Source organism: Eptesicus fuscus, chromosome 12, assembly GCF_027574615.1.
Source record: "Eptesicus fuscus isolate TK198812 chromosome 12, DD_ASM_mEF_20220401, whole genome shotgun sequence".
NCBI classification, from domain to species: Eukaryota; Metazoa; Chordata; class Mammalia; order Chiroptera; family Vespertilionidae; genus Eptesicus; species Eptesicus fuscus.
Genome location: NC_072484.1, coordinates 61174483 through 61199709, shown reverse-complemented (window position 1 = coordinate 61199709; position 25227 = coordinate 61174483). Strand labels below are relative to the sequence as shown.

At 37.4% G+C, this 25227-nt stretch overlaps 1 protein-coding gene across 3 annotated transcripts; it reads right to left on the bottom strand.

Annotated features, from left to right (window-relative positions):
- Window positions 1–1222: 1222 nt before the first annotated feature.
- On the bottom strand, window positions 1223–23558 carry NDUFV2 (NADH:ubiquinone oxidoreductase core subunit V2). 3 transcript variants are annotated; one of them, XM_008159852.3, is made up of 8 exons: window positions 23357–23558; window positions 15412–15477; window positions 13878–13940; window positions 13674–13790; window positions 10713–10881; window positions 8936–9045; window positions 4501–4577; window positions 1223–1377 (listed from the first exon to the last, which is right to left on the bottom strand). In XM_008159852.3, the coding sequence occupies exons 1-8, from the start codon at window positions 23408–23410 to the stop codon at window positions 1284–1286; spliced, it is 750 nt and encodes a 249-aa protein (XP_008158074.2). In that variant the 5' UTR covers window positions 23411–23558; the 3' UTR covers window positions 1223–1283. The 3 variants fall into 3 exon arrangements, with proteins under 3 accessions (XP_008158074.2, XP_054579874.1, XP_054579875.1); XM_054723899.1 differs by lacking the exon at window positions 23357–23558 and adding an exon at window positions 22544–22732; XM_054723900.1 differs by lacking the exons at window positions 13674–13790; window positions 23357–23558 and adding an exon at window positions 22544–22747.
- Between the last annotated feature and the right edge of the window lie 1669 nt (window positions 23559–25227).

Below are 25227 nucleotides of genomic sequence, written 5' to 3'. Positions count from 1 at the left end.
CTCCCCCAGGAGCCGCAACCTGTGTACTTGCCCTGACTCGGATTCGAACTTGACACCTTTTGGTGTTCTGGACAACACTCCAACCAACCAAGCCACACTGGCCAGGGCTGCAAAACTATTATCATGTGCTGTAGAATTTTCTGGAGCAATGGCCTCTTCCAGTTACAGCAAGTAAATCTGAGCAATCAGTAGCTTTTCCCCTAATAACTTTCAGTAGCAGCTCAAAACCCAAAACAGATATTAGACTCTTTGTCAATAGGAAGGATGAAAAGTTGAATTTTTAGTTTATTTTTGCCATTAAACAGCAGTAAGTAAATTTCCTCCCCAAAAGTACCTTTTTAAAACCAGCACAGTTAAGAACTAAGAAGAAATGAGGGATTAAGTGGTGGTAAACACATAGGCTAGGATATAGCTGTTACCTCCAGCTCCCGGAAATTGGCAAGAAAATTTTAATCACTGTGTTCATATACATTTTGGAACCATCTTGGATTATTTTAGTGAAATTTTACCAGGTGTTTTTAAAAGCTATTCAGGACATCATCATTAGAAGCAGTGCTTTTGTGTTGAATATGATAGATTTTCAAGAAAAATGGGCAAAAAAATTAAGCAAGATTCAACTCAAATAACCTAGAATCAACTACCTTATCCTCCTTACACTTACAGCCTGCTTGAATTATCACCACCAGTTAGAAATACAGTAACAATTGTGTGCTGTAAATATAAAAATATTTTAAGAGTGCACTGACATAAATAAAGTTTATAGGAAGATCATGTTAACTTAAGACTTGGCTATGGCTCAACATGGAGAAGCAAAATGTATTTGAAATTTGAATTTTTATTTCACAATAACCTGTAATCTTGATAAAAATGACCTGGCAGTTGAAAATGGAGGCGGGAGTGGTGTGTTTGGAGTTACTGTTAACTAGATTATGGAATAATATCTTCATAGTTAGCCAAAGCTAGCAGAAGACTTTAAAATGGAGCTCTGAAGCCCTGGCCGATGTGGCTCAGTACGTTGGAGTGTTGTCTCAGACACCAAAAGGTGGAGGCAACCAATCAATGTTTCTCTCTCTCTCTTTCTCAAATCAATGGAAACATATTCTCAAGTGAGGATTTAAAAAAAAAAAAAAATGGAGCTATGAAGTTTTGACATGGTACTTATAGAGCTATAAGTTGCTAAGTTACCACCAAGGTGTACACAGGTTGAAATAAATATTAAAAATTTATGTAGATAGGAATTCATATTTTATTTCTCCAGTGACATATTTACAGTTGAATATAAATTAAAGGCCTGCTTGTACACCAAAACCAGGTCCTTTGGGTGGTTCGGTCAAAGAGGTAAGACCCCCAGCTGGCTCACAAGAGAAGCGTCCACTCCTGAAAAGAAAAGTTAACATTAAATTGACTATTAATTATTACTATTTATAAATTTTTACTTAAAAAATTATATCTGTTACCTCACAACAGCCCAGTTAAGTAACTATTTTCCACCTAATAACTAGCATAGATTATTTAATCCAAACATTTCAACTGCTGCAAGATTTTCTCTCCGTAAAGTTAAACATGAAAACTGACATATCAAATATCAAAACTCACTATATAAATATGAAAAATATAAAAATAACCTAATACTAGCTCCCATTTATTGAGCAGTGTATATACATTATTAGCTTCTTTAATCTCAACAATGCCATGAGATAAGTGATTACTGGCCTTATTTTATACAGAAACCAAGTATTGGGGAATTCAGCAAGTGCCCCAGTATCAGAGCTTAACTACAGGAAAATAACTTAACCCAGAGGACACTTTAAAAAATCATGTTTTAATAATCCAGACACTACATCTTTTATATTTGGATTTTATTTAGAATAAGATCTGTCATTGTGAACAGAGGGAATACACACTTATATATTATACTTTAAACAGAAACTGGATTCCTTGAGGAATTTGAAGATTTGGGAGGGATGTCTCTTAGAAGTAGTAAAAACAAAATCTATTTGTATTTATGTTTTTAGGCCATAATAGTAATAATTTTTCAAAAAAACAGGACCCAGACCAGGGTTGCTAATAGCCAGAAAGGAAACAAGAACAGGTACTTATATAGGAATCTGTGAAGAAAAGCAACACAGAGGTAGAAGAACCTGTCTGGTTTTTGTTTCACCCACACACATACTTTCCCAGGTATTGGCTCAACCTCTGCCCTGTCTAGCCTCTGTTGCTAGAGCCCAGCTCAGCACCTACCATTTCACCCCTCCTATTCCCTAGCTTTGTTCATTTACTTTGTTCCTCCCATATATTTTAGCTGAAGAATTTGTTCAATTTACTTCTTTTTACTCCCTCTGGCTTTGCCCTTTGCATTCTGTCATCAATCTTATAAGTCTGTTTTAGAGTCCTAGGAAATAATTTTTTATTGAGAGGACAGAAAAGTGATACCACAATCATTTATAAGATCTTTCTAGCTATTACTAGTACATTACATAATGCAAGTAGCTAAGTAGAGTATTATAATGAGGAATGGCTACAAAGTCAGAAATTGGTATATTTGCATTATAACTTACTATGAAAACCAGATCAAAAAGCAGACACTGTGTACTGTCAAAGCCTGAAACTTTCAGGGTAAATGGCAAAATGACATTTAGCTTTAATAAAAACAATACTTGGCTTTGTAATTTTTTTATGTTAACTAGTCACACAGGTACACCTGCTGCTCTTTTACTAGGTTCCCTCTTAGGTTTAAGCTCTTTATCCAACACAAAGGACCAATTTAAGAAGATTATAAAAAAACGAAAGTTTCTGGGACAATAAATGGAAGAATTAATTATGTATACTGCCTGAGTTCTTCACAGGATTATAGAATTTTATAGAAGAAAGTTATTTTAAGAATAACCTGGTCCAGATTCCTAAAGTTTGTTCTATGAAATGACAGTTCCATGACATACTTGAGGGGAAAAACAGAGCCCCAGGGGTTCTTATGTCTGCCTACAAATGTTCTCCTTCCCCTACCATTCACAAAAGACATATTAAAATGTTATAAAGGCTGTAAAATCTTCCAGAAAAGCCTACAAACTTGGTTTAATCTACTAGTCGTAACTTTCCTCATTTTATTTGGAAACATTCCTCAGAACACAAATAAAGGCAGTGATCTAAGCCCTATCCATTCACCTGACAGTTACAATTTACATTAGGATTTTCACTTAATAAAAAACAAAAAATTGTTTTCCTGATAATTTATGATTAAAATCTCATCCACTAATTACCCTGTTCTCTTCATCACAATTCAAAAGGTAAATCTGATTTTTAGCCATTCCAACACTATTTGTACATTCATCATTTTAACTCATTTGCGTTCTAGAAAACTTGATTTTATATATATATATACGTACATATATTTATATTTATATATAAAAACTAGAGGCCCAGTGCATGATTGAATCATGCACGTGTAGGGTCCCCTACATGCTTTCGCGTGGAGCTGGGTGCCTGTCTGCTCCGGCACCACTTTTGATGGTCCGCGGCCACTGAGGGGGGCTACCCTGCTGTTGAGAGGCGCAGGGGGCGGGACTTCTGCCCCCTGCGCCTCTCAGTGGTCGCTGAGGGGGGCTGCCACAGACACCTGGCTACCCTGCCGTTGAGAGGCGCAGCTGGGTGTTTGCAGCAGGCCCCCTCAGCGGCCGCGGATCTGGCCATTGAGAGGCACAGGGGGCGGGAGTCCCGCCCCCTGCGCCTCTCAACAGCAGGGTAGCCCCCCTCAGTGGCAGCGGATCCGTGCCTCTCAATGGCCAGATAGGCCACCCTGAGTCCCGCCCCCCAGCCTCCCGCCGCCCAATCGTGGGCGTAGCGGAGTGATGGTAATTTACATGTTACTCTATTATTAGATAAGATAAGAGAAAGTTTATTTAGTAAGTCACAGAGGTAGAAGTGAGCCATAGAAGAAATGAGCTCAGAAAACAGATTACCTAGGCATAAAAAGGGCCCTTGGAGCTTAGGAAAAAGGGAAGGAAAATGTACCTGAGGGAAGAGGTTAGGGAAAGGCGAGGGCGGGCATATTCCATAAAAAGCTCTCACCACTGTCCCTACTTTTATTATTAAAAAAACAAAAAATGACTTTACTGTCTAGAGTTATTCATTGGCCACCACCTATATATTTTTATATATACTTTATAGCCTACCTATATATCTTTTACATCTAAAATATTCTGCATCCCGCAGAATTCTGCAAAATTTAAGATGTCTTTATAAAACTAAACACGAAGAATTCAAATTGGATTCAAAATTATTTTTAGCTAATCCATACTGAAAAATAAACTTCTATTTAATAATAATTTGAAAACAAGTTTAGAAGTTATTTTCAATACTTTAACTTAAAATAAGAACGATCTCAGCAAACAAATATTTGTTTATAATGTCAAAATAAAGCAAGTGTTGTCTTACCATCAGTTTATATGAAAGACTAATTTAGGTTAAACCATTAAAATTTATTATATAAAAATAAAAGCATACCTTGGCCCAGGTTTTGGCATTTTGCCAGCCTTGAGCTCATCAATAATTTCTTCAATATCCTTAGGCGTCAGATCCTCCTATAAAATAAATATTAAAATTACTTTCGCCCTAGCTGCTTTGGCTAAGTGGATAGAGCATCAGCCTGCGGACTGAAGGGTCCCAGATTCGATTCCAGTCAAGGTCACATGCCTGAATTGCGGGCTCAATCCCCAGTGGGGGGCATGCAGGAGGCAGCCAATCAATGATTCTCTCTCATCATTGATATTTCTATCTCTCTCTCCCTGTCCCTTCCTCTCTGAAATCAATAAAAATATATTATTTTTTAAAATTACTTTCTACTTGAAATCTGTGCAAATCTCTAATATCATTTAGTTTATTGTTTGTCTTTCTCAACTTACAAGTTAGTTACCAAGACAGCAGCAATGGAATAACTTCTACATATAGTATATACTGCTAAATGCAATATGTATTAAGAGCTGCAGCTATCTTTAGCAATAGAGTAGTGCTTTGGAGTGAAACAGTTCTGCATTTGAGTCCTCACCCTATCACTTACTTGCTAGTAATCTCAGACAAGTTACTTAGCCTCCCTAAGTTTGTTTCTTCATTTGTAAACCTACTTGAGAATTAAATGAGAAAATCTATAAAACAGAACAGTGCTATCTATGGCACATGCTCAACAAATGCTGAGGCAGCACATCTGTAATAATAAAAGTGTAACATGCACATCGACCGAACGACTGAACAGCAGAATGACCATCTGGACGACCACTCTATGACACACACTGGCACCAGGCCAGCCAAGGCGGGTGCGATGCTATTGGTCGGGGGGCTGCTATCGCCCCACAATTGCCCCGCAGAGGGAGGCCCAGGCCACCGGCCAGGGGGCGATTGATGGGCGGGGGGGGGGGACTCTCCCAGATTGCCCCAAAGAGTGAGGCCCAGGCCACCCCCTGTGGGGTGATTATCAGGGGGCTCTGCAGAACTGGAGAACTGAAGGTGTGTGGCCACGGATGCAGGCAGTGCCAGGCCGAGGCAGGTGCGGGAGGGGGGCATGGCCGTGAGGCAGCCAGGGCTTCGAAGGCCTACCCTTGCCCAAATTTCGTGCACCAGGCCTCTAGTAGTAAATAAAACAGCACCAGCAGGCATAGTAACTTAAAAGTAGATGACTAATATCTATCCCTAACCTAAAGATCTAATATCCTAGGGATATCTTCTTTTCCCAAGTGAATTTTACCATTTCAAAATTCATTTAATTTTCAAAGAGAAAGGTAAAAAAACAAACAAAAAACACCTTATTTTTGACACATTTATGGTAATGATCCTGACCCTCAAAACCCCATTTCAACTAGAACAGCTCTATATTTTATATACTACACTTGTGTAAAATATTCGACTTAAGAAAGGGTTGTTATTTAAAATAAAAAATAGAAATAAAACACAAACACATGCACACTCGTATGCCTAGTTGCTGCAACCTAGGTTTAATCAAAAGACAGTCAAACAGAATGGCAAGATTAAACTAGGAGAAAACTATCTCAACTACATTATAACCATTCTCCCCCTCTAAAACTGTTCAGTATTTAACAAAATGTTTTGCAGTACCACCTAGTAATCTTAGACAAGTTACTTAGCCTCCCTAAGTCTGTTTCTTCATTTGTAAACCTACTTGAGAAAATGCTAGAGAAATTTTCATGATTCAATACTATATTTCCAGTGCCTAGTCAAAAATTGCCTTTAATATTTGTTGAATAATGAATCATTTATGAAAATAAAAAGCTGCTTTGAAACTGCTTAGGGTTTAACAGATGTTAAGAACTTCACAGCGAGAATACATCTTTTAATTATCTATTGATTTTATTCCTCCCCCAAATCTTTATTATGAGAATTTGAAAACTATACGTGAATACCATATCCCTACCACTTAGACTGAACAATTTTTAATTTGCCATATTTGCATTATGTACACACATGCTTTGGGGCTATACCATTTGAAAGCAAGTTGCAGACATCATAACACTTCATCCCTAATACTTCAGGAGGCCATTTCCTAAGAATAAGAAAATTTTCTTAAATAACATAATGCCATTACCGCACCTAATTAACTGACAATAATTCCTTTAATAAAATCAAATGTCAAGTCCATATTCAAATCTATCTAACCATCATCAAAATGTGGTAACTGTGTTTTCCCTAGGTAGGACCCAATCCAAGTTTATGTGACTTTTTAATTTTATCCACTCATCAACTGAGATGCATAAAAGTTATTAACTGCCTTGCCAAAGACTATACTAACTGAAAGAATCTTTAACTCTTGGGTAAGTCCATGGGCTACCATTTTTAGACTTATTATGCTTTAAAGAAAGCCTTGCCACTCTAATTCTTGCTTAAATCAAGATCCTCATTATTATGAATAAATTGCAGAATGTTGGAAAAGAGAAAGTTGTTGCCATATTTTTTAAGGACTTTTTTAAAGTAGGGGAAATGAAGAAGAAATTTAAATCACTCATAATTAAAATGAAGAAAATCACTATAGGGAATGAAAACACCCTAGAAATCTAAAAGGCCAAAGAAATATAATTCCATCTTCATTAAAAAAGTTATACATATCCATTTCAGGCATTATGGCATAATAACTATCCTGATTGAACTTCCTGTTGTAACAACTACAGGTGCTTTTAAATTTCATCAATATACTGACAAAGAAATACCCAGAAACCAAAAACTCAAAGAAAATTCAGGTAGAGAAGTGGAACACCAAGCAAATTTGGCTTCAGGATTTCATAGTCTAGAGCAGCAATTTTCAACTGGTGTGCCACAAGAATTTTTTAAAACATGCAACACCTGACTACTTAGTCAGGGGCACTGAACTCTTTTCCCTTAGGTTGTCAAATAAAAAAAAAAAGTGACAACAGCCAATACAACGAAAGCCGTCCGGTGTGAATGAATCAGCTATATCCTTTTTTTTTTTTTTTTGTCAGATTGGCAAGAAAATATATTTTTTGGTACACCGCAGAATTTTAGTAATTAGTGTGCTATGAGATGAAAAAGGTTGAAAATCACTGGTCTGGAGGGGCAAGGGACAAAGCCCCAGGTCACAAGAAACATCTAAATCACATGAAGTTAAGACCCCAAAAAGCTATACCCTCAATATAAGTGTAAACAGAAATTAAACTGTCCCTAAAAAATCTGCTAGCTTGAATCTTACACATTGAGGGCTGAGGGAAGGGTGTAAAGAGAGGGGCTCTCTTTTGGGCATTTTCAAGAGCAAGAGAGTAGCAAAGCAAATCTCTTCTCGAAGAATCCACCTTTAATATAGGTCTCAAATAATTTCCATAAACAAATTTCTAAGAAGTATGAGCTAACAAGATATTATAAATGAAAACCATGATATAATTAGGGTAGCAGGCAATTAAAAAAAGATAACTAGACTCCATCCACTTGGATATTAAAAACATGTTTAAGGAAAAAATGCAAATTTAAAAATATTTAGAACTAAATGAAGAAAATATTACTTATCAAAACTTGTGAGATCTGGCTAAAACAGTACTAAAAGAGAGGTATGATACCATCTCTATAAAATTGTTAGAAAAAGCAATATAGTATTACATTATTAGTGTGACTTATACATATATTTAAAAAATTTAAAAACATGTACAGGAAGATGCCGAAACCGGTTTGGCTCAGTGGATAGAGCGTCGGCCTTCGGACTCAAGGGTCCCAGGTTCGATTTCGGTCAAGAGCATGTACCTTGGTTGCGGGTACATCCCCAGTAGGGGGTGTGCAAGAGGCAGCTGATCAGTGTTTCTCTCTCATCGATGTTTCTAAATCTCTATCCCTCTCTCTTCCTCTCTGTAAAAAATCAATAAAATGTATTTAAAAAAAAAAAGTCTTTAAAAACATGTACAGGAAGAATATACACTAAATTTATGATAGTGGTTACCTCTGGGAATGAATGGAAAGGAATAGGATTTTTGGTGGTAATGAGAATGGTTTACTTGCATCTGTAGGTTAATCGTACAAATAATAATAAGGATAAAAATAATTTCCTGAAGTATGGGAAGTATTATCAGTTAAATCTTGATAGTTATTTTTTGTATTTGTATATAAATTATTAAATTTTTCATAATTTAAAAGTTTTAAAAATATATCATTACCTCCAAGACTTAAATGCAAAAATATTTAAAGATAATTTTTAAAAAACCATCTGATGGGCAATAACGTGGAATCTAAAACTGACATTTTTATGAAAGGTTTTCTATTCCTATGACATTTTTATGAGTAGGAAACCAAGAAAGAAAGAAACAAAAAAATACCTGGATATTTATGCCAACAGTTTTTTCTAAATACATAATTTAGAAACCATTACAGGACGGGAAAACAAGTATTTTAAACATGACATCATACAATTTTAATTCATAGTAAGTGAAATACTCACATAGTAGTTGTCATTTATTTGAACCATTGGTGCATTTACACAGGCCCCTAAACATTCCACCTCTATAAGAGTGAAAAGTTTGTCAGGTGTAGTCTCTCCAACCTTTATTCCTAAAAATATAAATGATCACTGTAAGGACCAGGTTATATTTTTTCCAGTTTTTTAAAAATTTATAAATAATTCTTTATTGTTCAAAGTATTACATAAGTCCCCCTTTTCCCCCCATTGACCCCCTCCAGCCCACCCCTGCCCCCAACCCCAGGTTATATTTTAATAACAATATGATTTAAGAAAAAAAAGAAAAGAAAACCAACGACATATTATAGAGGTATACAAAAAATATTTAAGAGCACTAAATTTCTTAAACAAAACAAGCCTGCATAATTATACTAGAAAATTCAAGGATTTCTTAAGTGAACTCATTCCTTTAAAAACAATCAAATTTCAGAGGACTCATCTCCAGTGTTTGTTGTCAAATATCAGTGCAACCTACAGTACAATTTTCATTGTGACTATGATAATTAACCTACTAAAATCATATTAAAAGATTGGTGAAGACTCAGAAAACTGCTAATATCAAACATCATTAAGAATGTGACACCCTGGCTGGTTTGGTTCAGTGGATAGAGCATTGGCCTGTGGACTGAAGGTTCCTAGGTTTGATTTTGGTCAAGGGCATGTACCTTGGTTGCAAGTTCCTCCTCAGCCCGGGCCCTGGTTGGGGTGCAGGAGGCAACCAATCAATGTGTTTCTCTCAAATCCATATTTCTCTCTGTCTTTCCCTCTCTCTTCCATTCTCTCTAAAAATCAATGGGAAAATATTCTCGGATAAGGATCACAAGAATAAACTTAAAAATAGAATGAGAGGAAAACAATTACTCTAATATCTTTGGAGAAGGCATTTTGTCAAAATCTGACACAGCAATTCTACTTCCTGTAAATAATCTCAGTATACAGCAGGTATACAAAGAGGAATATACATAAAAGTAACTGCAAAATAACAAGTAATAATAGAAATATGAGGCAGACATACATATTATGCTGTAGTCAAAAAAAGTACAAAAAGCAAACACAGACACATTACATTTATGTATTTAATAATGAAAACAATATAAAACCTAAAACTATTCAACTATTATCAGAATTTGTATCTTGAAGATGGGGGGTAGGATTATGGACAGAGTTCAGATTTCTGTTTTATATACTTCAATACTGCTCAAATTTTACCACATCCAAGTACTTTATATTCAGTAACAAAAATTTTTAAAAAAACCTCTTTTACTTTACTTACTTATGTATAGTTATATGTGCAGCAATGATAGTTTTGTATGGAAAATGCCCTTTCAATTCTGTATATGCTACTATAATAAAACCCCGTTTCAAATTTCTCTTCCTGACACATTCTTACTATTTTATTTGTCCAAAGGCTAATTTGAAAGAACCTAAGGATAAGATAGTCACTTTTTACATACCACATGCTATTATTACACAATGAAACTTACTTTGTAAATAATGAGAACTTTAAAATTCCTAGCTTTTCCAACATACTTAATGACTAGAAAAAGATAAGATGAAAATTCAACTTTGAGGCTGAGAACTAAGAGTACAAAATAAGAAATAAATGTAGACAAACAGTAAGACAAAATTTACTCATGAAGTAGCGATCCAATAAGATCCCATAAGATGACAAAAGTTGGAAAAGTTAGGTAGAAATTGATCAACTCTAGAAAGACAATTATAATTTTCATAAAAGTTATAAGTATAATGTATCCCATACCAAGCTTTTTCTGAATGGCCTCCAGTATGCTGTCAGAGTTTCGAAGCATGCAAGGTGTCGTAGTGCAGATCTGAATGTGATACTTTCCAACTGGCTTTCGATTATACATTGTATAAAAAGTTGCTACTTCATATACTCTCATTGGAGGTACTTGTAAAACTTCTGCAACCTAAAAATAGTAGGAAATTTAAAAAAACACATAATTATAAGGTTTAATTATTGAGCTTGGTTAAAAGCATATTTTGATACTGCTGCAATTTGGTAAAAACAGAAAAGTTCTTCAAAAGCAGAAAATATACCTGTATTTGGTATCTGCAAGGTATAAATCCTTTAATTTTTAAAGACATCTTACACTTACACTACACAGAGCCCAGAGGCTAATTATTGGTGATCTCAGCCCTTCTCTCTGCAAAAGGGTCTTTTTCTCTAAATTTTTAAGCCTCTCATTAAGAATTTCTAGTTTGACCATTCAACTCGAATATTTTGTAATTTAAAATTTCTAAATAGCAAAAATTTGTTAACCAAACCATAATAAGTTAAATTATATTTTCAACCTTTCACCAATTTTTTAAAAAGGCCTTGATGTAACTGGTGAGGTATAGTGTGTGCAAATGGTATGGGGACAGAAAAAGTTGAGAATCAAAGCTTACCTACCAGCCCTTATTAGTTTACATATCTACATACTTATTTACACACACACACACACACACACACACACACACACACACACGCCCCTTCAGAACAAGCAAACCTTATTATTTCCAATGGATCTTCTGGACTAGTACTTCCCAATCTTTCACATCAAAGAATTTACAGAAAATACTTGTTTTGATATATTGGGGAAGGAGTGGAGAGGTGGGGAGGTGGTGAGTGAAGGGGTGTGGGGATGGGGGGTGTTCAGGACCAAGGGATTCAATATTTGAGCACAACTCTCTTGGTGAGGGCAAGTCTGTTAGAGAAAACAGGTTTTTTAGCTATTTGCTAGGGCTGGTCCACACATAGCCTATCATGACTATAATCCTAGCTACAACTTTCTGGGTGATCTAGTATTATTAACTGATCAGGTCTTAAGATTTGATATCTGATATTCTTAAAAATTATGTATATATTCTCGTTTTGACATGAAAGAAGAGTTTGTTAAATTGCATTTCTGATGTGCTCTCAGAAGACATTTAAACACAGCTCACCTGTGAAAAGATTAATTTGGTGATACGAAACCAGGCATGTACCTCTAAATCTGGGGAGCTCTCTCAAAATAAACATGCTGAAGCCTGAAAATGCATGTACTGGAGCCCTACCACTGGGAGTAAGGCCCTGATGAAAAAACTTCCCTGGCGCTGCTACTGTGCACCATAGTGATGGTTAAGGAACTAACGTGTGAGTTTCTGGATTCTGTTATTGTTGTAAGGTTGGACTTTTCTTTGGGGTCAGAGAGAAACAGTAATATTAAAAGTCTCAACTATAAAGTGGAAAGAATCTTGATCCTATTCTTTATATGCAATTTCCTGCTTTTACACATACACATCCAATTTGAAACAGGATAGGACAGTATTTCTTGAAATGTCCTCACATCAGTTTCTCATTTATTTTATTTTGCTCTACTAAATTTGCCATGCCGCAAGACTTTCAACAAGCTTGTCATTATTAAAAAAAAATAATACATTTTTGCTAAAAAGTATCTATGATTTAAAAACATACCTCAATCATTATTTATAAAGTTGGCTATTATAATATAGAAACCACTATAAGTTATTTATAACCCCCCCCAAAGAAATATGTGATCAATTGAAGGAAAAAAACAAACATACAACTGGCTATGTTTACTAAGTATGGTACCAACCAAACTTTCTTTATATGATTTTTTTCATAGTCAAAAAAATACTAAGGGTCCACAACAGTGTTAGGGTACTATACAAAGCAAGTAAGAGATAAATGAGCTAAATAAAAAATTTTCATTTGGGATTCCATTAGATAAATTGAGGACATTCCTACTCTCCAAGAAAGATGACAATGGTAGCCTAACAGACCAAATAAAACTTAAAAACTGAAAAGAGAAATAAAGTAGAGCAGAATCCCTGCAAGTAGAAAATGTAAAGAATTAGAAGTAGTTCCCAGCTCTTATCATTTAGAAATCATAACAACACTTAGAAAATAGCTACATAGTTCAAAATCTTCATTGCAGTTGAGGAAGTATGTCCAGAGAAAAATGACATTTTAACTTAAAGTCAAATATATTTTCCATTATATCACACTTGCTTATTAGTTTTGTGATTCTCATAAGAATCAAATATATGGTTTTGTATAGCACTTTGTAAACTATACACTTTAACATAATACCACACAAATGTAGTTATATTAATAGAATAGGAATAAACTTGATATTTGGATTAGTACTGAAAATACAATTAGTTAAAAAACCAAAATCTTGAATATGTATGAATAGACTAACTTCATTTAAATGGGTCACTCATAACATTTCTATGGGTTGCTGATTCCAAGGTGCCACAATCAAGTGTCGTATATCATATATTGTATAGGTTTTTGTTAAAGCCTGTTACCAAAGATAAAAATATTATAAAGATTCACCATTAGCTATGAGCAGATCCTTTTTTCTTTAATTCTGGTGTTTAAACAGTACATTAATTTTCAAAATATCTTGACAGCAAATTATACACATTTGGGATCTTTAATCTGTATTATGACCAAAAAGAGGGGAAAAAAGAAAACCTCATTATAATGCTTTTATTATTTCTTAGAAGGATAAAAAACTCTACTTTTTCAGTTCTCTGTGTTACTAAGGGAACCAACAAAAACATATGTAATTTGAGAAAACATAAATAATTAAAAGACTTACAACTCTTATATTTTGATATTAATGAATGTCAGAGGAATTTCTATACAAGAAAGTTCATACACAATCTCTCCTTTTTTTTTGAACTAAGGCAAAAATGAATTCAATACCTTGTTCATAGCAGAGATAGGCAGCCATCCATTCTGTCTTTGGGCCAAATCTAAGACTGGAAGCACAGCTGCGGCTTTATGCCCTTCTGGATAGTTTTTTACAATTGCCTCTATCCTCTGTATCAAAGGAAAAGCATCCGTTTTTATATCTCTGGAAGATACTAAATATTTTGTATCATTAATTATAACATTAATTTAACGTACCTTATAGTTTTCTGGTGTGAAATCAAATGGAGTATCTGGGTTATTCTCAGGAGTATCTCTGTGCTATACAAAAGGAAAAAAATATTTTCCAAAATGATCAAAATTCCTCGAAAGTGTGAATAATTTTGCACATTACTGTTGCTAATTTAATCTCCTCGCTTTATTTTCAACACAATACAAATTATTTTATCCTTGCATAAAAAAAGAATGGCTAAACTAATTAGTAAATACACATGTGATGAGTATGATTACCCAAGTTAATGTTAGCAGAATTCAAAATTTCAGACAATTTTAGAAATTACCATTTAATGGTTTAAGAGAAGTAGCTTTAGGACCAAAAAAAACAAAGGGTTATCCAACTTGATTAGAAGATAGGATCTTCAAATGTAATTACCAAAACATTACTAATTATTGGAAGCCTTATGAAGACAGAATTTTCAGTGTGAACTTATGTGTATTTTTCCAAAGAGAGTGTATCAAATTGTCAAAGGGATTCACTTACTTTAGGGAAGGTACAAAAGCACCATCTCTTCTCCACATAACAGAAGCTAGCCAACAGCTAGTTTTCTGTAACAGAAACTAGCCAACAGCAAGAAGCTATATATTTTTCTCCATAAAAGAGCAAGCCCTCTTTAAAAACTGACAAGAAATGGCATGTCAACAGGAAATCAAATGAGTCACACTAAGATTAACACTTACAATGATTAATGTTTTGTACGTAAGGTGAACACAGAACTGAATCTCTTAATACGTTAACTCTCAGATCTTTTTCAAAGACACACAAGAAAAAAGAAAATGAAAACTCTGAACAAAGATCTCAAACACATGGCATATTTGATATGTCTTTAGACAAAGATGATAAAATATAAAGCAGAAATCTACTTATCGATAGTATGCCAACTAACATTAAGATTCAGCCTGGGAATAACTCAGTTTACAAGACTATACCACTAACTCTAAATCATACTAGTCCAGTAAATTGCCTTTAAACAACACCAGATTAATTCCTGAACACTGTACCTTTGCCAGAGAAGAGGGATACATTATCTTGTATTTTATAAATTGTGCAACTAAGCTGGGGAGTTCATTGACCTTTACCTATTAACCCTGGGAACCAAAAATACAAAGGCGAACTACCAATGTATTCACTCTATTACTAAAATCTGTAAATTTCAAACTAGTGCTATTTTGGGATTCCCCAAGTTGCAGCCTCAGAATCTTCAGTGAACCAACATGACTGAGTTTTAAGAATTCAAAGTGTGAAATTGGGTTAGGGCTCATTCATAATAATTTCACCAAATAATAATCTAAATTCTTATTCTCAGGTTTGCTCTGGTACCAATTTAAACTCGAGAGGTTGAGCTGGAACCACATACCTTTTGAAAAATAGTGAATTCAATTATCTATATTTAAATTCCCACAATGGCCAGGATATACCAAAGACATGGCTATTTAAAATATTTTGGATTATTATAACAAAGTTACCCAAATTTTCAAGTCTTTTCATTCTGAAGAAATCTAAGTAATTACTTACCACAAATAAGGCTCCTCCAGCTCCATTTTGCACAGCTGTCTTATGCAAATTCCTTATATGTCTTCCCTAAAATTTTAAGAAAATTTTGTAAATCACAAGCCTTAAGAAATTTTTCATATAGAAATACTTTATGATCCATAACTAAAAACAACAGAATCAACTTACAGAAGTAAAAGATCTTAAGAGTTATAGTCTACTACACTACACCCTGCCCATTCTATTTTAGGAGAGGTATAAAAAGCAGAGTTCCAAAGGTAAGGTTATTAACTTGCCTAAGGTCACACATAAGAGTTAGTGGAAGAGCCAGGATCAAACCCAGCCATGTGTCCTTTCTACAACACTCCGTTAGCATACATTTGAAGAGTTATTATACCATTAACTTACATCCTTTCACTTTTGTGTGAATAAAGTTGGAGGCAAGCTTTCATTTATTTAGTGTGGATATTCATAAACATGTTTTCATTCTGTACAAATGAGTCATATACTCTGTATTAATGAGTCAACTGCATCCTCCTTTTTAATTCTTTACTAAATTAGTTTAGAAACTCCAGCCATAAAACGTTTCAGAAAGCTGCTTATGATGGATGCTATATAGACTGACCATACTCAATTGTTTGGGAAGAAACCCATTTGAATCCCCTCTTCTTTGCATTTCATTTCTCTTTGCTCTGTTGCTTCTACTATCATTTCTACCTTCTCCACCTCTCCCCCACCCAACACACACTCTCCCCAAAAGCAATTCAACTATGGTTCAGAAATCCTCCAATTTCTGAGTTCTACTAAACACAGATGGTAGAACATTGGATTACCAGGCATGGAACTGGCGAAGAGTTGGACAATTCAAACAAGGCAAACATAATAGAAGTAAAGGTAGTGATTTAACTGTTCCTGATAAAGTTAAATTTATTAGCCATCATAGCTATGTACTTCTGCAGTTTTATCCCAAATAACTGCTTCTCTACAGAAAGGATTCATAAATTTGTCATATACTTCTACAAATGGGTAAGTTCTGCACCTTTTCACCTCTGAAATTTTCAAATACGTTTGCCTACTATATCGATCCGCAAGGAAACCTATTACTTTTTCATGCAGAGAAATGACATATTATGATTACATTTTGTTTCCTATCTTTATGTCAATTTGCTACTCATGACAACTTTTAAAAAATTATGCTTCACCTTGCTTAAAAAAGGATTTAACAAAATATTGCTTTTAACCTATGGTAATTCAACTGTAGACAGTCATTACAGGCTTAAACTATGATCATGAAAACATTCCACGATCCCCTTCTCTCTCACTTACTCTCTGTCATTTAGACAGTCACCAAGTCCTACCCATTCTACCCAAACAACTTTCAAATTCTGTTTTTCATACTACTTCATGTTTCTTACAACTATCCCCAGTTCAAACTCTTCATTTCCCTCCTAGATTACCCCAATAGCCTTCTAACTGGTCTCCTGCCTTCCAATCTCACCCTTCTCCACATCTCCAGAGATTTTTGTCCTAAAATTATGATGGGGGAGAAGGAGGTGGCAGTGGTGGGGAATCAATCTAAAATCATTCACTGCCGACAGAATAAAATCTAAACTCTGTGGTATGACATACCAAAGGCCTCTACTCTGTGACCTATTCCAGTCTCACCTCCCACAGCAGGTTATTCCTTGTCCATAGTGTCATGTTCTCTCACATTCACTGTCCTTGTACATGGAGCTACCTGTACCTGCACCGGCAACATTATGTCACCCTATACCTCCCTCATCCATCATGACCAAGGTTAACCTCCTCCTCTATCTCTCTAAGGCCCCTGAACCACAGTCTCTTTTCCCTAAGCAAAGTGAAATCACTTTATAGCACCCATTAAATTTAAATCTTCACTATACACACCAACTTTCCTCAGTAAAGTTGAGCAATTTCAGAAAGGTAGGTTTTAAAAAAATTGTTTTTAAATAAGACTTGCAAACAAACCCAGTTCAGGCTTATTCTATGTAATTTTGGGCACATTTGCCTGGGCATCTTCAGATTCTCACCTACAAAATGGGATAACACCCAGCAAAGTATCCCACTTATGAAGTTGCTTTCCTTCTCCCCCAACAAGGCAAAGCAAAAAGTGTTTGAACCTAGTCCTTAATGTTTACTGAAAGAAATTTCCTGATTTATGACATGCTTTCTGACTTGACTCCAAAAGTGGTGAGTCAAGGTTTCCCAATGGAAAACCAGACCAACATGGTAAATGAACCTACAATTTATTACCAAATGTACTGGACTGATACTAAAGAGTGCTAAAGAGAAGGGAAGTTCAGCGATTTATATATTTGAAATGGAGACTGCGTTCACACATCCAATAGAAAGATCTGAATTTGTAGTATGCCAAAAATGGCCTACTGAACCTTACTGAATACTTAAAAATTTGTCATTTTCTCTTTCCCCTAAATTGTTTAAGGCTGAAAAAATAAATTGTTTAAGGCTGTGTTAGGCAGAATAATAATGCCTCAAAGATACCCATGTCCTAATTCTGGGAAGCTGTCAATATGTTAATATACACAGCAAAAGAGATGGAATTAAGGTTGCTAATCAGTTCACCTTAAAATAGGGAGATCATTCTGGATCATCAGAGTCCAAGGTAATCACAGGGCCCTTATAATTTGGAAGAGGAAGCAATGTCAGAAAAGGATGTGACAAATGGCAGAAGCAAGGTCAGAATGATGTGACATGACATGACATGAGAAACTCCTCGGCCCTTGCTGGCTTTGAAGATGGAAGAGGGTGATCATCCAACAAATAACAACAGCTTCTAGAAGCTGGAAAAGCTAATAAAACAAATTCTCCCCTGGAGTCTCCAGAAAGAAGTGTACCTTGATTTTAGACCATGTCAGACTTTTAACCTACAGAATCATAAGACAGTAAAGTTGTGTAGTGTTATCTCACCAAGCTTTTGGTAATTTGTTACAGCAGCAATAGAAAACTAACACAAATGCTTTTTTTTCTTTTTAATTTTAAGAACTTTAGAATCTTTAAGGCAAAATGGAGAAACCTTGGGACATTGCAAAAATCAGGTTTAAAAATCAACAAATAGGTCTAGAGACATGGAAGCATGGAACAGATTCACAGATCTCAGAGGGAAGCGGGGAAGACAGTGGTGCTGTGGGGGGATTAACTAAAGAACTTATATGCATATATACATACTAGTAGCCCATGGACACAGACAATAGTGCGATGAAGGCCTGGGGTGGGGTGGGAGCCAGGTGGAGGGGGGCAAAATGGGGGACATCTGTAATACTCTCAACAATGAAAGTAAATTAAAAAAAGCAATATATAAAAAATAAATCTCTAATGGAACGAGAGCATTTCATTCTATAAAACTTAAAATTTAGAGAAAAAAAAAATGCCACCACCAAAGGTTCTACTTCTAGTGTACTTGAATAGATATTATCAGTCCGAATCACTGAGTAACGATTACAAACTCTGGATGAAATATTTCTTTAAAAAAATAAAAGAACAAAAAACTTTCTGAAGGCACTGGAGAAAAACAAAATGCATGCAGACACAGGAGGGAGGGGAAGCCTATACTTAGAAGAGAAGTGGGTTATTGTTTTTTCCTTACATCTTTTAACCTGAAGGCAGACCCTCATTAATACAGGGAACTAAACCCCTAAGAGAACCTGCAACCTTAATCCTCCTATATAATAAAGAGGTAATATGCAAATTGACTCTCACACCCTCACATCACAAGATGGCTGCCCCCACATCATCACAAGATGGCCACCACAAGATGGCCATTCCCATGGCATCACAAGATGGCTGCCATGAGATGGCCGCCTCCATGTCATCACAAGATGGCCACCACAAGATGGCTGCCCCCACATTGTCACAAGATGGCCGGCAGGGGAGGGCAGTTGGGAGTGATCGGGCCAGCAGGGGAGCGGTTAGAGGGTGATCAGGCTGGCAGGCAGAAGCAGTTCGGGGCAATCAGGCAGGTGAGTGGTTAGGAGCCAGCAGTCCCGGATTGTGAGAGGGATGTCCGACTGCTGGTTTAGGCCTGATCCCGGGATTGGGCCTAAGCCGGCAGTTGGACATCCCCAGAGGGGTCCCAGATTGGAGAGGGTGCAGGCTGGGCTGAAGGACACCCCCCCCCCCCCGCAGTGCACGAATTTCGTGCACCAGGCCTCTAGTGTTATGAATAAACACAGGTGCGTTTGGGACAATCACAGGCATGGGAAAGTGGGAAATTCCTAAAAGGAATAGAGAGGAGAAACCTCAAATTCTGTGGATGACCCCATGCACATGAGGCAGATTCCAAGCAGTTCTGATAAAAGAACTGAACCAATATCTGAGTTGCTGCCCTCAAGGGAGTTGCATTGCAGTTTGAGTTCAATTACATTAACTGCCTACAACAACTCTTTGGAGGAATTAACAAAATCTAAAGCCTCTATGACATACCATCCACAACCAAAAATCACTCAACATAATCAATGGATATTACCAAACAATTTCAAAACGGCTGCAACTACACTTAAGGATATAAAGGAAAATATAATCAATGACTGAAAAGACAGAAATAGAAACCATAAAAATGAAACATGAAAATTCTAAAACTAAAAACACAATCCCTGAAAATGCCACAACGCTCTCACCCCTACAAAACTAAGTACTGGCTTGGGTGTGAGGCAGTGATGAGCTGTATACAGTGGTGTCATGTGAGGCCACGGCCAGCATGGCCTGGGTTCAAAGACCTGGAGAAAGGGCTGACGAGCAAATTAATACACAAGACAAGAAATACAAATTTGGAAATTATGAGGGAAACCAGTTGTGAACTTGGTTCGAGGGACCAAGTTCCCATCTGCTTTTTATTTACTAGAATATACAATTGCCTTTTAGGAATGCAAACAGACATATCAATGGTAATGTTTAGTAAACAGTAAGATTATCAGGTTGGAGGAGTTTGCTTTCGGCCATTGAGTCAGCAGCAGGTAATAAAATACAGATATTCCGTGAATTTCAAAGGCCCATTCAGCTTTCTGACCGGACTTCTCACATTTATATTAATTTCTGTTGATGTTGGCTTCCTGCAGTTTCAACATTACAGAAAGCCACATGCAGTTACTAAAGGAAAGAAGAAAATAAGTCTATTCTTGATCCATAATTCATAATTTTTAGGCAATTCTAACTCAATAAGTTATTACTGCACTTTACAGAAGATAAAATGAGGATCAAAGAGATTAAGAAATATGGCTCAAGGTTATTACACAAGTAGTGTCTTCCAAGCAATTCTAGACACAGTACTAAGTTCTTGATATTTTTTAAGCAATGATGAGCTGAAAAGCCTGTTGCTGAAGAAAACAGCAGCTGGCTAATAAAGCAGAAATTATAATCGAATAAGCAATGTAGAAGGTTTGAAAATGTAAATGCTTTCTTTAAAGGTTTCTCTTTTAGGAAAGCAATTTCATTAGGAATCTCTTTATTCATATTTTCCTAGGTCATCTGATATCCCACTATTTGTAAAATATTAGAAGATGGGCCTGGTTATATAAATTATAGAACATACAATGGAATGAATGCTATGCAGCATTAAAAATGACCATATAAAATGTCTGCTGATAAGGAAAGCTGATCAAAACGTATTATGAGAAATAAAACAGGCTACAAAATTGTGTGAACAATATCATCTGATTTTTCTTAAGTTCTGTTAAGTTCTATTAATTGCAGACTTCAAAATGTTAAACATTTGGTAATTTCCAAGTTGATGAGACTATGGGTGATTTTCATTTTTTGAGCTTATTCTATTTGCCATTCTAATATTTTTCGGACTATACTTGTGTAATTGAAAAATTAAACTTGTAAATCACACCATCATGCTGTACACCTTAAACTTCTACAGTAATGTATGTCAATTTTTTCTCAATAAAATTGAGGGGGAAATGAACAAAAAAATTAAACTTATTCATCAACTCAACAAATATTTACTAGGCACATACTACATACCAGGTAATGATTACTTAATAAAAAAAAGAGAGAGAAAGTTGCTGAAGTTAACCTAAAACAATTTCATTTGCCCAGCTGGCGAGGCTCAGTGGTCGAGCATCGACCTATGAACCAGGAGGTCACAGTTAGATTCCCGGTCGGGGCACATGTCCAGGTTGCAGGCTCCATCCCAGTGTGGGGCGTGTAAGAGACAGCCCATCAATGATTCTCATCATTGATGTTTCTATCTCTCTCTCTCTCCCTCTCCCTTCCTCCCTCAAATCAATAAAAATATATATTTAAAAACATTTATTTTCTTCCACTACCTTAAGTTTTTTTCAGTTAACAGTTTTTCAATTTACACCCTCTAACCTCTTCCCTCAAAAACAGAAGAAACTAAAATCTATCTGTACTCTATATCCTTTCTACTGGTACACAAGGTCTGATCCTCATTAGTCTCACCTGGGGTTCTGCAAGAGCCTCTAATCTAGTCTCCCTGCCTCTGGCTCCCATCAAACCTGTTTCCCTTTCAGTCCCATCCAGTGATCCATCCAACGCAGAAACCTGACCATGTCCCTCTGCTCCTCTGAAACCTTTCACTGATTCTCCACTGCCTCTATGATAAAGTCAAATTCTTCAGGATAGCACGCAAGGAGCTCCAAGATCTGGGTCCTGCCAACTCTCTCATTTCATCTTGAACACCTTACCTCCAACAATGGAGTCCAGCAACACAGCTTGTGCTTCTCATACCGACAAGCTTTTTCTTGCCAACTATCAATAGTCTTTTCTTGCATTGTCTTTCCTCTTATACAAGACTATGAACTCCACAAAAACAGGGACTGTCTAAATCTGATTATGTGAAATGGGGGGGAATAAGAGTACCAACCTCACAAACGAGATTTAGAATGTCAATATTTAACACAGTGCTTGGCACATAGAAAGTAGTCGCCAAGTGTTACCTTATCATTATTACCCACATTGTTATCTGGAGTCCATCAGTGCATGACCCACAGTAGGACCACAAACGTTTGCTAAAAGACTAAACTCTGCAAATTACAATATTCCCATTTTACAACTGAGGAAACTGAGAAAAGTAACAGCCAAAGTCACAAAGCGAAAAACGCAGTGAAGTCACCATCCAAACGCTGGTGTAACTCTAACGCCCCGAACTCACTCTATACCGCTGCGCACCCTCTCTATCCCTCTCTTCGGCTGAGAACTGACTCAACCCCTCTATTCTTCTGCAAAGACAAAAAGGCTTCGTTCTTTCCAGTAAATGCCCTGTTCTTATAATTTCCGGAATCTGCATTTTTAAGTTAACTGGAAGGCTTCAACCTTTCCGAGATTCCATTTCTTTGCCTAACATGAGATGTGGTTGGATCTCAAAACGACCATTCAGGCTCTAAAAACCCTGCTGTGCAGAGTTTGTGCTGCTGTTCTTTCACATCGTTCGATACGACGCAGCGAACTTTTCCGATTTGCAAGGCACCAAAGAAAACGCTGCGGTCACCCTTCTCTTGGCCTAAGGAGACGCTCCTACACCAAGCAAGCCAGATCTGCAATCCCCGAGTTCTCCCCAGAGCAATGCAACCCGACGGCCGCAAGGTCACTAGGCTCGCCGTGCGAGCGGCCCCCTCCGGGAGCGCGGGCACTGGAAACGGACCAGGCCGACGCAGGCGCTCGAGTGAAACAGGACAAAACAGGACGCCGAGCGGCCCCTCCTTCATCCTCCTCTTCACAAAATCAGGCGTACACTCCCCAGTCCTGCACAGGAGGCCACGCACCCGCCTCCGTTCAATCTGCCGACCCTCCCTCGGAGCTCCTCGCTGCAGCAACCTCTCCGGGGAGAGGGCGAAGGCCGCAGTGCCCTTGCCGCCGCCTGAAGGCTTGTCCAGAGCGCAGGGCTCTCGGGTGCTCCCGACAAAAGAGGCGAGGAGAGAGGGAGAAGGGCGGCGCCGGTGCCCGGGCTCAACCCGAGCCTCCTTACCCACGGGGCGGTGAGGCCAGCCGCCCGGGCCCGTAACGCCGCGGTGAAGAACATGGCGGACCAAACTGTCAGTCTTTCCCCGCAGCTCCCGGCGCGGATCCCCGGCGAGCCCGGGACGCACGGCGTGCGCGCTCCGGAGCCAGGCCCAGAGCGTCCGGGGCGGCGAGCCGCTCCCTACGCCGAGGCCGCGGGGGCGCGCGAGGGCGCGCGAGGGCTGCTGGGGCCCAGGGGGCGGAGACTTCCCGGGGAGAGGGGCGGGGCGGGGCGAGGGCCAGCCAGCGCCCTAAAAGGCCGGGTCTTGCCGGCTGCGCTGGGGTCTCAGCCTTGAAAGGAAGGGCGCCTTGGGCTCTTGGGGGAATGAAACCGGGACCTGGATTTATGGGGTGAGATTCCCTTCGGGAGAGCCTTATTAGGATGTAATCACCTCCTTTTTTTTTTTTTTTAACCGTGGTTACTTAAAAAAAATTCTGTTTCAACCCCTACAAATAATTTTACAAATTATGGAATTGAAGATGCAGAGGGCTGTCACCGAGTGAGCTAGGCATAGACGCCCCCCCACCCCCCAAGTCCCTTAGTTCCCATTCTTTTGCTTTAAAGATACTTGCCGACTTATTTAAGGGTGAAATAATATGATTTCTGGAGTTTGCTTCAGATAAGGGGGGCGGGAGATACAAATGAAACAGGATTGGGCATGAGTGATTGACTGTGGAGGCTGCGTGGTAGTTCTCATTACTATTCTCGGTACTTTCGTGCGTGTCAGAAATTTTCCATAATAAAACTTTTTTAAAAATCACTTCCTTCTTGATGTTTGGTCATCTCTGGAAGTTCCAGTAAGTACTTATTCAGTAACAGCTATAATATGCACAGCCCTGTTTCCTGCTGTGGAGGGTTTGCCAGCCACTTACTGCCTCCTGATTTTTCCCTCCTCTGCTTCCTTTTCTTGTGTTTCATGTCCTGTATCCACCCCTTTATTTTGCCCATTTTATTTGCTATGACAAAGAAATAATTATGAATAATTTCTGGAACTTTCACAGCATTGCAAGGGTTTTTAGGATTTATTCCTCATTAATTTAAACACTCTAAAATATTCCATTGCAACTCCTGATGAATCATATTTTACAAATTATGGAATTCAAGTCACAGAGGGCTGCCAGCCAGTGAGCTAGAAATAGAAACCAAACACCCTGGTTCCCTTTCCTTTGTTTTGTTTTTTATATTAGTTTGCTTCTCCAAAATCGCCTGCAGTATTTCCCTTTAAAATGGGAAAATATTCTGGTCCTCAGTGCTGATTTAAATTATTTTATTATGAAGTTACCTAAATACATATAAACCCAACACAGTTATGCACACAACACTGTACTTACAGTTCTTCTACAACTAAAACCAAAGTATATCACTAATTAAATACATACACACTAAAAGTGGGTGATACTAACTGATATGGCATGGATTCTTTGAATCTGGTATGTATGCTTTTGTTAGATTATATTAGGGTCTTCTCTAACTTCCTAGTCTAGATTAGTCCTCATGCTTGCTTCCCTAAATATGCCTGCCTCCACTTTCATTACCACATTTACCACACAATTATAACCCCATAGGTGCAGAAACCTGCCCTTCCCAACCTGTTCAGTTCAACAATTTGCAATGTACCTGGCATATTAAGGATATTCAATATTTGTTGGCTGAATGAAAAGTTTGTACATGGTGCCAATATTTGGCCTCCCTAAATGTGTTGTATGCCTCAGGTTGAATTTATGCTTATATGTATGTGTATCAATGAGAATGCTGTTTGCTGCAAGTAACAGGAGACCTAACTAAAATAGATTAAACAGTATTGGATTCATTATCTCACATGAAAAGAATTCCAGAGG

Bases quoted from the DNA above. Each gene is read 5' to 3' on its own strand.
- NDUFV2 (XM_054723899.1), bottom strand. From the start codon at position 22,678: ATGCAGATTCCGGAAATTATAAGAACAGGGCATTTACTGGAAAGAACG. The intron at 10,882-13,673 runs GTATTGAATTCA...TACTATTTTTAG, and splicing joins CTATCTCTGCTATGAACAAG to GTTGCAGAAGTTTTACAAGT. The intron at 4,578-8,935 runs GTGAGTATTTCA...TTTATTTTATAG, and splicing joins AAATAAATGACAACTACTAT to GAGGATCTGACGCCTAAGGA.